Raw genomic sequence first — 18,709 nt, forward strand, 5'->3', positions numbered from 1 at the left:
TTGGCTGATACTTTGTCTAGAGCACTTTCTCCTTGAATTGCACATTTTGGGGATAATGTTAATTCTTGGGAAAGGGGGTGTTACGACTGTTGTCGTAATTATATGTAAATTTGAGTGTGCAGGTGCTCCTCCGTGATTGGTGCATCCAGGGTGGATGGATCGCACCGATTGGCTAAGGACCGGGAGGCAGCGGATAAGAAGAAACCGCCAGGGACTGCCGGTTCATTAATCCTCGGCCCAACCCAACCGGCAGACCGTTCACTGTGTCACTATGTTACTATGTTGATTAAAGTAAGAGCATGTAGGGGTGGACCGCCTTTTTGTTTGATCAGTTTTCTCCTGTTTTTGTTAGGCAGGGAGGATAGTGATTGTCGTTTGAGTTAGTTCTTTTGTGTAGGTAAGTTGTGTTTATTCCTGAGATAGGCTACCTTTTGTTTGTTGTTTTGGCCTTGGGTTCACCCTGAAGTTATGATATGCTCCCTTCCTTTGTTTAACTGCACTCATTGTAAATAAATCACTGTCACAAAGTATTAAGTGTGTGACGTGCTGCTTGGGGTTGGACGGGGATGGATCACCCTTTATGTTGTGGTCTGGCCGCGCCTGGACGGGCCATAACATAATTGGGGGCTGTGTGTGTGTATACGTATACATACGTATGTGTGTATGTGTATATATACACGCACACACGTGTGTGTGTTGTAACCACTACAGGTTGTGACAGCCTGTGCCGTCCTCCACAACATCTGCCTCAGTGCCGGTGACATCGTGGCCCCAGTGGACGAGCCTGAGGAAGATGGAGCAGAGGATGAGGAGGCGGAGGCTGGGTTGGAGGCAGTCAGTGGTGCTCCTTGGCGGGACCAACTGTTATCTGAGGTGTCAGCCCTGGAGGAGGTACCACCAGACCACGACTACTGTTAACAGGGAAGTGCAAATTTGTCTAGGAACCTTTTCTCCGGTGGCATATGGCACTTCATGGCACTCCTGCTTGCATATCTCTGACATCTTAGTGGTGCGGCAGCCGTCGATAGAGCCAGCCCTGCAAACCTGTGGATGGACGTTCCAGTGGACAGTGGGAGGATGCATCCTTAAGCTCTCTTTGCAGACCACCCTGTGTGATTCTCCACTCGCTGACTAGACGAGACAAACCGCAGGTCACAGTTGCAGCACCCCATCCATGTCTGATCTATCTTCAGCAGATCCAGCAACACTGCCAGGGACTTCCTGGCATGTATTGGAGTTGTGAAAGAAATGGTCCGGGAACAGGACAATCAGGTTAATCTTGTGTGAACACATGTACATAGCTGCAAATATTGTAGTCTTCAAATGCTGCTTATGCATTGCACATTTGTTTTTGTTTTTTTTTTTTTTGTTGTTGTTGTTGTTCCTGATATGTACTCTGTTTTTGAGTGAACGTCCATTTGCAATTATGACTTGGCATCACGTCAATACCTGTTCATTAAATGGAATAAGTGACTATTACTGTTTGATTCCATTTATTGCGAAAATAAGACTTGTAACGTCCAACACAAAGGGCACAATGTAACAAAATAATTTAAAGGAAAGCGTCTGCAATGCAGGAAATAGAAGGTGTCTGGTGCCTGGAAAATCATCTCAACACACAAATGTCACAGAACTGTCAAATGAAATTAGAGGGGCGCAGCAGTCATTTTGGGATCAGACGTTCCAGGATTGTAAAAAGTCTGTCCATTCGCTCCTTGCTCTCCTGTGCCCTTCTCTCCTCAGCCTCCCTTTGTTGCTGCATGTCCTCCCTGATGAGGTTGAGCAGCTCGTCATCCCGATCCCGTTTCCTCTTCCTTGCTGTTGTCGGTGGCTGACTGTCTCCCTCATCAGTGTCAGATTCTGCTACGTTCTGGTCACCCACTGCTGAACTTGGCCCTGGAGTGTCCTCAGGGAGAGTGGACAGTAGGACAGGGGGCCTGATGGACGGCCTCTGTCCTATTACCTCGTCCATGAGGGCAAACCAGGGCCAAGTGGTAGCAGTGGGCTTTCCACTTACACCCTCTCCTGACCCTGGATACTTGCAGTCCTAAAGGCAGGGGAAATAAAAACAAATAGTTATGTCTATAACTTCTGTTCCCTGAAGGAGAGGAACGAGGTACAACACATAAGTATGGGATATCACGCCCTCGCGTGTCCTGGCTGAAGAAACCTTTAATCACGCCTTTAAGGCAGATGACGTGTGATGACACGCGCACGGCCCCACCTGCACATATAGCCGCTGTCATCACAGTCATCCCTCAGTTCGATAGCCGCTCTTCACCGAGCCAAACTGCTCAGTGGGGCCACCTTGTGTTGTACCTCGTTCCTCTCCTTCAGGGAACAGAAGTTATAGACATAACTATTCGTTCCCTTTCAGTCGATTCACTCGGTACAACACATAAGTATGGGACATATATACACGCCCCACAGAGCAGCCACCGAACCGGAATCGGACCACCACATACTTAGTGAGTGGTAGACCCAGCAGAAAGGACAGCATGAGCCACCGAAGGGGCTGTAACGTCCAACCGATAAAACCGCACAAAAGTGTGCGGTGATGCCCAACTAGCTGCCGCACAAATATCAGCTACAGGCACCCCTTTAAAAAGAGCCCATGAGGTTGCCATCCCCCTGGTGGAATGAGCTCTCACCCCGTGGGGCAAAGCAAGGCCACCGGTGCCGTATGCCAGTGAGATAGCTTCTATAATCCAGTGGGACAGCCTCTGTTTGGACAGAGCTCTACCTCTATTTGGATTAGCGAAGCAGACAAACAGCTGGTCACATAAACGCACATTCTGAGTGCGCTCAATGTAGGTGCGTAGCACACGCACTGGACAAGAGAATGCATCCTCCTCTGCTCCTCAGATGCAAAAGGAGAGGAGCAAAAGCTCAGCAACTCAAACTCCATTGAGCTAGAAGATGCAGGCATGATCTTGGGAAAATAGGCAGCATTTGGATGCAATACGACCTTGTGGCCATCAGAAGAGAACTGTGTGCAGGAGGGATGCACAGAGAGCGCATGAAGGTCACCCACTCGCTTTGCCGAAGTGAGAAGTAATGCAGTCTTATATGAAAGAAATTTCATGTCCACAGACTCAATGGGTTCAAACGGGGGGCTACAAAGGGCCTCCAGCACCAAAGACAAGTCCCAAGCAGGGACACTGGACTTAAGCACGGGCCTCAGCCAGCGAACTCCTTTCAGAAAACGTATGGCGAGGGGATGTGCACCTAGTGTCACCCCGTCAAAGCCAATATGACAAGCAGATATAGCTGCTAAATAAACCTTAATCGTCGAAAATGAAAGGCCCTTATCCAGCAGCTCCTACAGGAATGTCAAAACATCCACAATAGAGCACTGAAATGGGAGAGTGTGGCGGTCCTGGCACCATTGCTCGAAGGCTCGCCATTTGTAAGCGTACAAGCCTCTAGTAGATGAGGCCCTAGCGCTCTGAATTGTCACACTAGGTGGCAAACCCTTAGCAATCAAGTTTAACCTCTCAGCAGGTAAGCATGAAGGCGCCACAGATCTGGGCGCGGATGAAACACTTCTCCTCCTGCCTGAGAGAGTAGATCCCTGCGGAGAGGAAGCTGCCAAGGACTCGCTGCTAGCAGGCTGATTATCTCTGCATACCACGACCTTGTGGGCCACCAAGGGGCCACTAGAATCAGAGAGCGGGAATGCCGACACACTCTCTCTAGAACTGGAGATATCATTTCCACTGGGGGAAATGCATACAGGAGCACGTCTGGCCATTGGTGCACTAGCGCGTCCAAGCCCAAGGGTGCATCGTGGTCGATTATGGAACAGGGGGCAGTGAGTATTTACCCTGGAAGCAAAAAGATCTATTTGCGCCTTGCCACATACGTTCCAAATCTGAGCCACTATTAAAGGGTGTAACCTCCATTCTCTCACCAGAGGACCCCCCCTGGAGAGAAGGTCCGGCCCCAGGTTCAGGTGGCCCGGGACATGGTGGCTCTTAGAGACAGAAAATGAACACTGCACCATAACAGCAGAGAGCGAGACAGGAGCAGCCCGGCCTCCCTCCAAGGACTGAGAGCTAGCATGCAAGACGCGGTTACCGGCAGCCTCCTCCGGAGGTGACGCGATGCACACAAACGGTGAGAGAGAGTCCAACGTTGAAACGCTCTCATTTTTAACAGTCCAAGTGGCACTACGGCGATCATAGATGCCATCATGCCCAACAAGCTTAATATCGTCTGGAAACGCAGTCTGCGTCCCAACTGAAACTGAGCAAGGCAGCGATGAAACGCGGCCACTCTGTGCTCCGACAAACGTGCACGGCTGGAAAGCGAGCATATTTCCAAACTGAGAAAAGTAATCTGCTGACTCGGGATTAGCGAGCTCTTTTGAAAGTTCACAGAGAACCCCAGTGTCTGAATGTGTGACAGAACCAGCGACAGCTGTGTCTCCGCCTGCTCTCTGGAGCAAGTTACGAGAGCCCAGTCGTCTAGGTAGGCTAAGATGCGGATTCCTCTCTCTCTCTGAGGGGCGCTAGCGCTGCCTCGGCACATTTCGTAAAGGTGCGAGGAGCGAGCGACAACCCGAATGGCAGCCCGAACGGCAGCACTAGGTATTCGTTGGCTACGCCCTCGAATGCAAACCTCAGAAACTGCCTGTGTTTCAGATGTATAGCCACATGAAAATAAGCATCTGTTAGATCAATTGTTGCAAACCAATCTCCCCGGCCGACCGCATTCAAGACCTGTCTGAGTGTTAGCATCTTGAACCTGTACGTTCGTAGATACATGTTCAAGACTCGCAGGTCGAGGATGGGACGAAGCCCTCCCCCTTTTTTCGGAACAACAAAATAACGGCTGTACCAACCTTTGTCTGTCTCCGAAGCGGGGACCACTCGTATTACTCTTTTCTGCAATAGCGCCTTTATTTCCTCTCTGAGTATCATGGCCGCCTCGGTGTTGACAGTCGTGTTTACGACTCTTTGGAAACGAGGCGGCTTGACCCGGAACTGCAACCGGTAACCCATGGCAACGGTTCGCAGCACCCACGGAGAGGGGGCGCAAGCGCGCCACTGTGGGAAGTGAGCAGCCAGCCGGCTGACCTGCAGCACCGTCAGCGGGGCGTTGTCGCCCCCCAGTGTGTCTGCAGGGGACTGCATCACCTGCCTGACCTGGCTCATTCTGCCTGCAGGCTGAGCATTTGATTGTTTGAGAATAAACAACACTCTTTATTGATTGTAACATGGAAACATGTACATTTATACATTTTGTTGGAGGCACCTTTTCTGGGGCACAACAATGAAAAACAGCGGGAACACTCGATGTGGTCACCTGAACATTTAACACACCTGAACAGGGAGTTACCTGAGGCATTTTGTGTGCAGGGGTTTTGTGCTTGGGAGACAGTGTTAGGAAAGTGCAGCGCCTTCTGGGGCTGACAACCTGAACAGAACTTAAGCGGCACCTCTTGTGCGGCAACAGAGGGGTAAAAACAGCGTCTCCCTGCTGCTGGACCCCCTCTCCACTCGAAACCACAGCTAAGAGGGCTAAGGCTTCTTCCTCCTGGGTGTCAGGTCCCGCCGGGGGCCCGAGGGTGGGCCTTTGCTCCAGGCCGACTGGCGTGAAGCTCGGGCCGGATGATGTGCTCTCACTGGCGGCACACCCACTTCAGCAGTGGGCGCCGGTCTCTTGCCAGTCGGCAGAGGAGCGGCGGGCCTGTGAGAGCTAGCTGCGGGCTTGGGCTGACGTCTGGGGATGATGTCGCGCAGAGCTTCCGTCTGCTTCTTCCTCAGATCGAATCTAGCCTGAATGGCTTCAAGTGAATGTCCGAATAACCCAGCCGCAGACATTGGTGCGTCCAGATATACAGCCCTGTCCCTATCCGGGACGTCAGAGAGGGTCAGCCAGAGGTGCCTCTGCGCCACTACTGTCGAAGCCATCCCTCTGCCCAGGGAGAGCGCTGCACAGCGAGACGCACGGAGGATGTAATCTGCGGCGACTCTGACCTCGTTAAGAAGAGGTGCCAGCGGGCTGTCATCAGGAACCAGCGATCCGAGCTCCGCCAGGCACATTGCCTGGTACATCTGGAGCATGGTGACAGAGCTCATGGCGCGAGCAGTGCCGGCCTGAGCTCGATAAATCTTCTCCAGCTGCGAAGCAGAGAATCTGCAGTGCTTGGACGGCAGAGTTGCGGGGCCGCCGACACCATGGTTATGGGACGGGGCCAGATAAGCAGCCAGAGACGGCTCCATAGGGGGTGGGTTAGCTAAGCCAGCCCCCTCGGCGCCGTCCAATTCCATGTACTGTCCATAGCCGGGCACAGTGACGCGGGTAGACAGAGGTTTGTCCCATGATGCTGTTAGCTCGCAGATAAAGTCTGGGAACATGAGAAGGCAGTTTTTGGCCATTGCGGGCTCCGGTTTGAGGAAAAACCCCGCGAACCGCAATGGCTTCTGAGCTGGCGGAGGAGAGGGCCAGTCCACCTGCAGCTTCTCAGCAGCACGGCGAAACAGGGAGAAAAGAGAGGTGTCACCGTGGCCGACCGGCGCAGCAGCGGCGGTACATTGGGCCGACAATGAGCTCTCCTGCTCATCCTCCGACAAACCATGGATGTCCAGGCCGATGTCCAGCACGTCATCATCGTCCTGGGGAGCGCTGGCGGGCTTCAACCCAGGCTGAAGCCCGTCAGCGCTCCTGCATGGTTCCGGCTCGTCATCGGCTAACCCGTCAACATATTCCATGTGGTCAGCCCAGCTAATTGCGGGGACATCGACCGGAAAATCCTCGTCTTCGGACGAAGCCGGGGCTCCAGACTCGGAAAGGAGAGGGTCATGCCGTGCGCCAGCCGAGCGTCCCAGCACTTTTTCCAAAAACGTCACCCGTCTTTCCAGGGTTGAGCGCCGGAGCTGGCGACAAAACGCCCAGGCTTCGGGCTCCATCAACGCTCTCCTAGCATGGACGATCCCCAGGCAGACAGGGCAGGCATCGTGCTGGTCGCTGTCGTGCAAAGAGAAACCGCATCCCTGAGGACAGGGGCGAACAGAAGATTTCTGCTTTGCTCGCTTCGGTTTGGAGTACATTCCAAAACACAAAGCAAAACGCTGCACGGGAAAACTTGAAATTAGCGCTCCGCCGGCAGCCTACACACCAACTGCGCGGTGGAGGCTAACACCAACAGGGGCAGTTAAGCTAAGTTCAAGTCGGCAGACAACGGAGCTAACTAGCAGCAGCTAGCTAACCCAACTCAGCAGAGGTGTTCTCAGCGAGGTGAAGAGCATAAGAACTGAGGGATGACTGTGATGACAGCGGCTATATGTGTAGGCGGGGCCGTGCGCGTGTCATCACACGTCATCTGCCTTAAAGGCGTGATTAAAGGTTTCTTCAGCCAGGACACGCGAGGGCGTGATATCCCATACTTATGTGTTGTACCGAGTGAATCGACTGAAAGGGAACACGACAGATAACACATGATAACACCACAACAATTCTTAGTAGGTGTACATTTACTAACTTGTGTCCTCATGACTTATCTCCTTGAGAACAACATACTTTGTATTTTGTCTTGAGGTTATCCCACTTTTTCCTTGCCTGCAAGGGGGTGACTGTCCCCTGCAAGCCCATCTTCTCCAGTATAGTCCTGATCACACCCGAAAAATAAGAAAAGACAGAAACCTTGGCAACTATGTTGATCCCCACATCCGAACGTTTGCACAGCAGCACGCCAGAGTGATACCGAATGGACATCACAGGTTCTGTGCAGCATGAGGGTTAATGAAACTACACTCATATATGGGTGTGAATTGATTTGTTCTTGTACCTCCATGCCACAGTGGCAGAATTCTTCACCCCAGTGAAGAGGTGGTCGTTTTTGCTTTTGTTTGCTCTTTGTTCCCTGCAACATATCACATAGCTGTATGTGAGTGGCAATGCATGACAAACTGCTGGGGCCACCATACTAGTTCACGTGCAATCTATCACGGGGATTCTATGGATTATAAGCTAAACACAGGCATATGCCCAGAGACTACCAACAGAACCACTACGGGGGTTTAACTTTTGTAACACCAGATTTTCAAGTACTTACATTTGAATGCAGATTCCTCTCCCACTGTCACGCCCGGTTTGCCCGCCATTGTTCCGGTCCAAAATCCTTCTACTGGTTCGGAATTTATGCGGCAGGTGGCCCGCAATGAATCCTGGGATATAGTAGGACATGAAGGATACATCGGACCCATCCTTAGAATTCAGGGCAAAGTAGGACGCATTTGTCGCCACATTTTGAGTACTCTTTGAATTCGGACAGCCTTCGTCGAGTCGCCGTGACGTCATTGCCTCCAAATGTGGTATTGGCGCATCCTTCCCCAGAATTCGGACACGACTAACCCTCAAATTCGTGGAGAGGTAGGATGCATTTGTCGCCACATTTTGAGTGCTCTTTGAATTCGGACAGCCTTCGCCGCGTCGCTGTGACGTCATTGCATCCAAATATGGCATTTTAAGCATCCTTCCCCTGAATTCGGACACAGCCACTGTGTTGGAAGGACGAGCAATTCTGAAAAGTAGCTCAAAAGAAAAAGGACGGTATAGAGACAGGTTGTGTCCAGATGCAAAGAGACGGTACTTGCAAAAAAAATAGCGTGCATTGGAAATGTGGACCCGTATGAAATCCGGCAGTGGAGTAGAAACCCTGAAGACCAAACCGCTATTGACTTAGCATGATCTATTCTCGTACCTTGTCTGTAAAGTCAGCGCATACACGGCGCACCAATTTCGCCATTATAAATCTCTGGAGGCACACATCCCGTTCACCAAGGACTGGGTACAATTGTGAGTACGCCGTCATTCAAACAAAGGTAAGTCAGCTTGAGTACTGCGAGTAAAATGCGTTTAATTTCCCTCTGAACATTCAGATTAGTGCAAGCGTAAATTCATTCATGAGGGGGAAATTACAGTGAGAACATGTGGAAGCTCTGTTAGATGGATAACATAGTGTGTTCAGTGCACTGATGTGACATTGTCCTGAAGGACTCAGTTATTCTCTATGGTTAAAGAAATTGCACTAATTAATTCATATTTATTATAAATAATCCTAATTACACATCTTGCTTCCGTGTTTGTGTGCTGTGTCACTAAAAATACATTTTATTTTAGTTTTATACATTGATTAATGACCTGCAGAATCTCCTTATCATATTAGGTGTCCACAATTGTCACTTAAAGTCAAACTTTATGCTTTCTCACTCTTGAAGTGATTACATCCTTGCATTACATACTTAAGTTTTTTGCTGATAGGTTTCTAAAAAGAAACATGCAGATTTAAAATATAACATGCAGCTTTCTATAGATGGATACATAAAAACACTTTATTTGTTACATTTATGATTAATGTATTTGAACGTAGATACAACACATTTGTGTCGGCCTTGGCTTATTAAAGTTTGTGTCTTGAACTGTGTCTGTGTGTGTTTCAGGTACTGCACTCTCAAAGACTGAATCAACCAGCATTGCAGCCATGGGTCATTGTGAGCATCACAGGGAAGGTTGAAGCCGCCCACTGCAGCTGTATGGCCGGAGTCGTGGAGACCTGCACCCATGTCCCTGCTCTTCTGTTTAAAGTAGTAGCAACAGTCCCAAACGGGACACAAAAAAAAAAAAAAAAAAAAAAAAAGAGTAGTAGCAACAGTGAGGATCTGTGGCACAAGGACGGTTACAGATGAACCTGCATACTGGGTTTTGCTGGGTAATATGACCAAGATACAGCCAGAGGTTGGCCATAAGATAGACTTCTCCTCTTCAGCTGCCCAAAAAAAAGGCTCTCAATCAAAACATAAACAGACCATCTGTAGTGACAGGTAAAAGAAGCCGTCCTCAAAACAGAATAATTCCACCTGCTACTGTGGAGGAGTTGGATCAACTGATGGGAAAATATTTTTCCAAGCATAGTTCTGTTCTGAATAACCCATAATGTTTTAATTTGGGGGGGGGGGGGGGGCTGTAAATAATTTGCATTTACTGATTATGTACTTACTAATTACCACTGTTCAAAAGTTGAATAAAGAAACAAACAAATGTTTGCCTATTTTTAATTAAAACCAGTTTATAGAACATCACATCAGTTATAATGTAGAATCAATGTCATGTATAATTTACAAATGACAAAATGTTTACATAAAATCATGACAGCATTTATATAATATCACCCACTACTAGCATTCTGTGATTTACTGTCTCTTTTGAAAATGTATCACTACATGTACAGCACAAGACTTTTAAGAGTATTTAACAAGGGCATTTTTCCCTGGTTTTACCAACACACTAATTAGCAACTCTATAAATAAAGGTAGTTCTGCATGTTTGTTCTAATTTGCTATGACCTCAGAGCGCATTGAAAATAAAAAGAGTAATATGAACTTATTTAGAACTTACCAGAATGAAAATACTGAAGCACACCAACAGATATCTGTGGATGGTAGAGAACTGAATATCAGCTCATCTCACAGCTGCTATCCAGGCTAGACGCCTTCTTTTGGTAACATCCAACACATAAGCTCCCTCATGATGCTTCCAGGTGAGGAAACAAAGAAAAGAGAGCCCGTTTTCAAGCTTATTCCTTTGCCGGTAGTGCAATCTAACATTACAACAGACCACACAGCAAGCATTTGTTTGGCCTGCTAATATGGCGCCTCAACCAAAAATCCTGGCTACGCCCCATCCGGTAAGATCACGCTCCAGAGCCCTATTAACGTACCGATCTAGAAAGAAGACGCTGCATTTTTAACTCTGAGGGAGATGGAGAATGAGCCTATTTCCAAAAAAAAAAGTGTTCCTTTAAGTACTATATTGTATATATTGTCAAAAACTAAAGTGTACATAGCAGTTGTTGTATCTTGTTTACTGTATCACTGACAGATAATTCAAAGTCAAGTGAACGCTACATTATAGTGAGATACTGTGTAATGTGAAATACTGTAAGCAAATGAATAAACAACCTAATTCTTGCTAAACCTTTGACTCTGTTTTGTTTGAATCCAAATGTTTTTTGCAGATGTACATAAAACGTGTTACTTTTAGTATTATTATTATTATCATCATCATTATTGCACTAAATACATTTTAAATAAAGGATACTTAGATATACATTCTACTGTAAGGTTGGAAATGTATTTTCTTCACTCTGAAATATCTTTTGAAATGCATTTTGGTTTGAAAAAAATGTATTTTCAATTTCAAATTTTTGAGCATCACAAATACAACATATATTTACCATATATTTGAAATATATTTTGGCCAGGAAAAATGTATTTTTTTACTGTATGGGTTTGTTGTTAATACCCGTACTGAACCAGAAGTACAGATACCTGCGTTAAAAAAAGAAAATACTCCAGTAAAAGTTAAAGTAATGAATCAATTTCATTACTCAACCAAAGTTGAAAAGGTACATTGTGGTATGAAAGACCCAAGGCACACAGCGTTGACGGTACATGGATGCTTTACTTACAATGTGATAATTGCTTGTGCTGCTGCCTCGCTTGTCATGAACTGTGTGTGAGGGAGGCACGATAGGACCCAAAATGCAGACTCAGTGGGCAGGACTTAACACAAAAACACAGCTTTATTGCTGGAATGTCAAAGAAACAAAACTGAACTGGAGATTACAGGAAACTAAACCAACAAATGGAACACACAGCGAGGTATGAGGGAGATAGCAACACTGGACAGAGGGAGACACAGAGATAAATACACACAAGGGCAAACAAGGGAACAAACCACAGGAGGGAACACAGCTGAATGTGATCTAACTAACGAGTCAGGGGAAACAAAACTGAACATTACGTACACCAGACAGGAGACTATCAAAGTAAAACAGGATGCACTGAGACGTAGACTAATTCATACAACATGACATGGGAGGTGGGAGGAAAGAACACTCAGGGAAGCGAGATGGACTAGGGAGATGAGGAAGGAAATAATGAGGGGGATGCAGAAACATTTAAGGGAGACAAGACAGAGAGAGAGTGAGGGAGCAGAGAACCAAGAGGGAGAGAGTGGGAGCAAGACATGATGGGCTGGGGAAACATGGAAAAACATGACAGACAGGGGCGACATGGAATTAACATGAGGAGGGGGAACATGGGAACAGAAAAGGGAAACAAGACACAAGGACACACAAACACACATAAACACAAACACACAGAGAGGGACGCAGGGGGTTGAAACAAGGAGAACCTTGTAAGGTCTTGGCATCATACTTAAGTAGGGTGGCATGAAAGTGTGATGGAGAACAGCTGTGTTAGCTAGCCTCCCTTGACACCACACCTTGAACTAACTGCTCCACCCCTCCCCTGCAGATGAGCCACAAACCACACCCCTGTTTGGAGAGATCTGAACAGAGGGTGAAAGACCGTTTCCTGCTAATGTACACAAGTGGGTTGTCGACCCCCCCTTACCTGCTGGGACAAAATGGCCCCCAGCCCTCCGTTCAAGGCATCAGTCTACAGAATAAAAAGGAGGAAGAAGTTAGGCGTGTAGAGCAAGGGTTCCCCACAGAAAGCCTTCTTCACCTGCAAGAATGCCATGTGGCACTGCTCAATCCACTGGACCTGATCTTGGCAACCCTTTTGGGTGAGATCACCCAGGGGCCTGATCATGTCCACAAAGCCTGGCGGTAGTAACCAACCAGCCCCAAGAACTGCCTTGCATCCTTTTGGTCATTGGACGTGGGCAGGATGCAATGGCTGGTGCTTCATCCATTTACAGGCCCAGGCCCTGCTCGCCTTCAAAGTGGTACCCCAGACATATAGTCACCTGGTCCATGAGCCGTTGGAAGATGGCTGGCGTCTCAAAATGGTGTTCTATGAGATTGGTTCAGCTGGGCAGAGGGGAGAACACATCTGCAAAACCTTGTTGCAATGCAGCAACATCCACTCTCTGGATTTGTGTGAGATGGTCATCACAATGGAGGGAGGCAGGAATGGTGGAATTTAGGACCTCCGACCCCAGATCATCTATCGCCTTCACCAGACTCAGCAGAGAAGTGATTTCAGCCTCTCTCCGTGCTTTAAGGAGATTGAGATGATATATCTGTGTGGCCTCCCCTGTCTGACTGTACCACTTCATAGTCCATGTCCCCCTCCTGCCGTGTGACAGCAAAGGGTCCTTGCTACCCGTGGGGGACATTTAAAAGCGCAAGTTACTGGTGAGTAACTTTGAGCTAGAAGAAGGGAGTAATACAAGCACTTTATCTCCCAGCAAAAATTGCCTGAATCTAGACCCTCTGTTGTACAGGTGGTGCTGACATTGCTGGTCTGGAGCAAATTTTTTTTTAACAACCTCCCCAAAAGTGTGCAGCTTTACTCTCAGGTCAAGAACGTATTGAATTTAATTTTTAACTTGGCTCAGACCTTCTTCCCAGCTTGCTTTAATCAGGTCCAAACCCCCGTGACTTTCTGCTGAGCAATAACTCCAGCTTAACTGTGGAGGCCTGGGCACCTCCCGCACTGCAAAAAACAGAAGGTCTAAGCAGCACTGTCAGCTGCGTTCATCTTTGTGAATGGGGTTATGAATCATGGACTTTAAAGTTATATTAAGCTGCTCCACCAGCCCATCAGCCGGAGGGTGGTAGACACTGGTCCGAACAAATTTAATGCCCAAAAAATTCATATAGCTGCTTTAGTATACAAGACATGAATCATGTGCCCTCGTCAGTCAGTATCTCTTTTGGAATGCCAACTTGGGAGATGACCTGAAACAGCGCCTGCGCCACAGTCTTTGCAGAAGTGGTCCTCAGCGGCACTGCTTTGGGTTATCACATTGCATAACCCACCAGAACCAATACAAAGCAATATTCACTTGCAGTCTGGTGAAATGGCCCGATAATAATGACATTAATAATAATGTCAATGTACTAAAATAGGACCTCCATTAATGGTAGCGGATGCAAAGGTGCTTTTGGAATGGCTGGCTGGTTAACCAGCTGACACTAATGCCCAGCCAATAAAATGGCTCCATTATTTGCTCCAGAGTTTTATCATATGCCATATGCCAGAATGAGCCACTTGAAAAATCATTTCCCGTTGGCTTTTAGTTTGCCAGTGAAAATCTAAATGATTTGAAAAAGGCTTGAGGAAAGTGTTGTGGTCAGATGAAATCAAATCCACCTCTTTGGCATCAGCTTAACCTACTGTGTTCAGAGGAAGAGAAATGTTGGGTACAAAGAACAGCATCCCCACAGTCAAGCACTGAGTTGGAAACATTATGTTTTGGGGCTGTTATTTATTTATTTATTTTTTGCTAAGGGTACAGGAAGACTTCACAATGGACGGGGCCATGTTCTGTAACATCTTGGATTAGAGCCTCCTACTCTCCTTGACAATGTCACAAAAGCTCAAGGCGATAAAGGATTAGCAAAAGAAGCAGCACATTAAGCTCATGGAGTGAGCTTGGCAGTCTGTAGACCTCAAAATGATTCAAATGTATTCTTTTTGAATTTTTAAGCCTACTGAATCATCAGGTAAAAGTAACTTAGAAAGCAGATTCAAAACTAATTCAGATCCATAATAAAGCTTGTGTTTATCTATGCTGGTTCTTAAACTGATGGGTGCAACACACACAATACTCTGGGTCCTCAAAGAGAAATTGTTATTGCTCTTTCCACTATGGAATCATCTGATAGACTAGATAAAGAGTGCTTTATCCTTTATGCTCTCCCCTTTCTTTTGACTACAGGAGAACAATCACAGTAATTATTCTTGACTGTCACTTCTGTAATCAGGGCCTGTCACTCTTCAGAGTGAGGAGGCTGTTCCTTTGGAACGTTCCACATTCAAGGTCCATTAACTGTGAGCAGCCACACTGCTTCACTCTTTTATCCCATGTCCTTGAAAGAAAACAGCTTGAGTACTTTCAAATACTGAGAAGGTGTGGATTTATCCCTAAATGAAATATATAGTGGCTTGCAAAAGTATTTGGCCCCCTTGAACCTTTCCACATTTTGTCACATTACAGCCACAAACATGAATCAATTTTAATGGAATTCCACTTGAAAGACCAATACAAAGTGGTGTATACTTGAGAAGTGGAACGGAAATCATACATGATTCCAAACATTTTTTACAAATAAATAACTGAAAAGTGGGGTTTGTGTAATTATTCAGCCCCCTGAGTCAATACTTTGTAGAACCACCTTTTGCTGCAATTACAGCTGCCAGTCTTTTAGGGTATGTCTCTACCAGCTTTGCACAGCTAGAGACTGAAATTCTTGCCCATTCTTCTTTGCAAAACAGCTCCAGCTCAGTCAGATTAGATGGACAGCGTTTGTGAACAGCAGTTTTCAGATCTTGCCACAGATTCGCGATTGGATTTAGATCTGGACTTTGACTGGGCCATTCTAACACATGGTTATGTTTTGTTTTAGAACATTCCATTGTTGCCCTGGCTTTATGTTTAGGGTCGTTGTCCTGCTGGAAGGTGAAACTCCGCCCCAGTCTCAAGTCTTTTGCAGACTCCAAGAGGCTTTCTTCCAAGATTGTGCTGTATTTGGCTCCATCCATCGTCCCATCAACTCTGACCAGCTTCCCTGTGCCTGCTGAAGAGAAGCACCCCCAGAGCATGATGCTGCCACCACTATATTTGACAGTGGGGATGGTGTGTTCAGAGTGATGTGCAGTGTTATTTTTCCGCCACACATAGCGTTTTGCATTTTGGCCAAAAAGTTCCATTTTGGTCTCATCTGACCAGAGCACCTTCTTCCACATGTTTGCTGTGTCCCCCACATGGCTTGTGGCAAACTGCAAACGGGACTTCTTATGGTTTTCTGTTAACAATGGCTTTCTTCTTGCCACTCTTCCATAAAGGCCAGCTTTGTACAGTGCACGACTAATAGTTGTGCTATGGACAGATTCCCCCACCTGAGCTGTACATCTCTGCAGCTCGTCCAGAGTCACCATGGGCCTCTTGGCTGCATTTCTGATCAGCGCTCTCCTTGTTCGGCCTGTGAGTTTAGGTGGACGGCCTTGACTTGGTAGGGTTTACAGTTGTGCCATACTCCTTCCATTTCTGAATGAACGCTTGAACAGTGCTCCGTGGGATGTTCGAGGCTTGGGAAATCTTTTTGTAGCCTAAGCCTGCTTTAAATTTCTCAATAACTTTATCCCTGACCTGTGTGGTGTGTTCTTTGGACTTCATGGTGTTGTTGCTCCCAATATTCTCTTAGGTCGTGTCCAAATTCATGGGCTGCATCCTCCTGAGGACCCGGCTTTCGCGGTCTACGTGGGCCGGGTCCTCAGGTCGGGTAGGCCGGAAGTAAATGGCTGGGGAAATTGGACGGTCTAGCCTTCTGATTAGCGTCACCGCTGTCTCGGTGGAGTTTAATAAACTCGACCGTCTGCTCCTTGCTATCTAAAATATAACAGGACACTGGCGTAAATTCTTGACCGTCTCATACTTCTTTTTAATCAGTTTTCTGTTTGACGTTTAGTCAGCTGTGTGAAAACCAAGGAGGAACCCACCCGGGGGATTAATAAAGTTTTATTTTATCTAATCTAATAACTTTAATCTCAGCGATTTACTCACGAACAAACAAAACACTGAAAAAAGCCCAACAGTAACATTTTTAGGTTGTGTAAGTGACTTATATATTACTTTTAACCTGAGTAGCAAAAGTCCGCGGTGATCTGAAAATTATGTGCCGGGAGTTGTGCCGTTCTCAGCGGCTTCAGTGACCCTCGAGCTCCCGGCTAGCTATCGAGCTGGTGGGTAACAGACGTCTCCGAAAACGTCAAAGCACTTTTGCAAATATGCGATATCTTGATAAACCAAGCAGATATTTGATGTTTACACAGCTACTTTCTCGCCTGAAAATATGTTAAAAGTTTATTTTGTGACTCAGAAAGATTAGTAAGAGTAATTTTAAAACTTAGTAGCGGCCGCCATTGTTGGAAACTGGAGTTTGGCTGGGCCGCGGTATGAATTCTGGGATATGGTGGGCCACGAAGGACACACCCGACCCATCCTTCAAATTCGGGGAAAAGGAGGAGGCATTTGTCGACTGCATTCGGAGGAGTCTACGAATTTGGACAGCCTTCGGCGCGTCGCTGTGACGTAATCCTATGGGCTCAAAATGTGGTCATAAATATTTTGTACTTGTAAATCAGTTTCGTATGTGTAAAAAGAATTTGTGTGTGCGTAAAAAAGATTTGTGTGTGGACTTAGCCAAAAAAAAAAAACACCTGCAAGTTACAAGTACGAATTTTGACCCTATTTTTTTCCTTTCATCTGATTGGTCAATGTCATGTCAATCACAAATGTAACAATCCAATCAGAGAACAGATGGGTTTGGCTGTCGGAGGGGCGCTTTTTTGAACTGCAGGTTCTTGAAGGGTAATACAGTTTGAAGCTGGAGGATCTCTATATAAATATCCGATAGCAGCTAGGTCCCCTAACTTTCAGTAGCTGTTGAAAGGATAAAGTTGTGGTATATCAGTGGTTAGAAATACCATTATTACTTTAGGATTAGTTTAACACAAAGTCAGGGCTGACCCGGGACCATTGCTGTGAGTCATAGTGCGCAGCATAAAAGTCCTTTCACATCGGACGCAGGATGTGCTGCTAATGCTAACTAAAAGCAAAGGATCCAGAATTTGTTGTGCTGGCTGCTGGGCTCTGTGGGTTTTTGCAGCAGCTCTACCTGTACTAGATGCACCTGCTCCTTGTCGTTTCTATCTCTGACTTCGTGTCCTCTACAAGAGTTTGTTTTTTTTGCTAGTTCTTCAAATGTTCAATAAAAACATGTATGCTAATTCATAACGAAGAAAGCTTTGTAATGAAGACTGTCATTTCCAAAACACTGCCCGCCCCGCGGTCCGCAGCGCTGTTGAAAAGGCTGTGGAAGTCCCTATATTAAACACGTAGACCTGTGACACAAAAATCACCAAACTCGGACGACCACAGACTGTTTTCCTTCGTGGTGATGAAGGAAAACGCTGGGTTGGCATGTAAAAGGGCATTTATTCCCTTCAAAGACCTGCAGTTCAAAAAAAGCGCCCCTCTGACAGCCAAACCCATCTGTTCTCTGATTGGATTGTTACATTTGTGATTGACATGACATTGACCAATCAGATGAAAGGAAAAAAAATAGGGTCAAAATTCGTACTTGTAACTTGCAGGTGTTTTTTTTGGCTACGCACGCACACAAAATCTTTGTTACGCACACAAATTCTTTGTTACGCACACAAATTCTTTTTACACATACAAAACTGATCTACAAGTACAAAATATTTATGACCACATTTTGAGCCCATAGTAATCAGTCTACAAATGCAGCCTCAGGAGGATGCAGCCCATGAATTTGAACATGACCTTAGACAACCTCTGAGGCCTTCTTCTTCGTGTTTAACGGCGGTTGGCAACCAACGTAAAGGAGCATTACCGCCTCCTACTGTTCCGGAGTATGGGTCAGACAGTGAGTTTACAAGCTGTATCAAAAAACGAAACAACAAAAAAAAAAAAAAAAAAAAAAAACCCTACACTCTTTCATAAACACCTATAGCCTTCAGAAACCCCACCAGTTCCCTCACCTGTGCCCTACTACCCTCCAACACACTCTTCAGATTAAATTCCCCAATTCCCCGCTCCTTCAACCTATTCTGCAGAACTGTCCTCTCCACATCATAACCCTTGCACCGCAGTATTACATGCTCTACTGTCTCCACCTCCTCCTGGCACACTCCATAAA

General features: G+C 46.6%; 1 protein-coding gene across 1 annotated transcript; it reads right to left on the reverse strand.

Annotated features, from left to right (window-relative positions):
- Positions 1-1,663: 1,663 nt before the first annotated feature.
- On the reverse strand, positions 1,664-8,307 carry LOC146372378 (uncharacterized). Its single transcript, XM_084954385.1, has 4 exons — positions 8,063-8,307; positions 7,796-7,870; positions 7,528-7,615; positions 1,664-2,047 (listed from the first exon to the last, which is right to left on the reverse strand). Exons 1-4 carry the CDS (start codon positions 8,305-8,307, stop codon positions 1,664-1,666), a joined length of 792 nt encoding a protein of 263 aa, XP_084810511.1.
- Between the last annotated feature and the right edge of the window lie 10,402 nt (positions 8,308-18,709).

The sequence above is a fragment of the Perissodus microlepis genome, chromosome 15 (genome assembly GCF_051167445.1).
Source record: "Perissodus microlepis isolate ML-2025 ecotype Zambia chromosome 15, ASM5116744v1, whole genome shotgun sequence".
Taxonomy (NCBI): Eukaryota; Metazoa; Chordata; class Actinopteri; order Cichliformes; family Cichlidae; genus Perissodus; species Perissodus microlepis.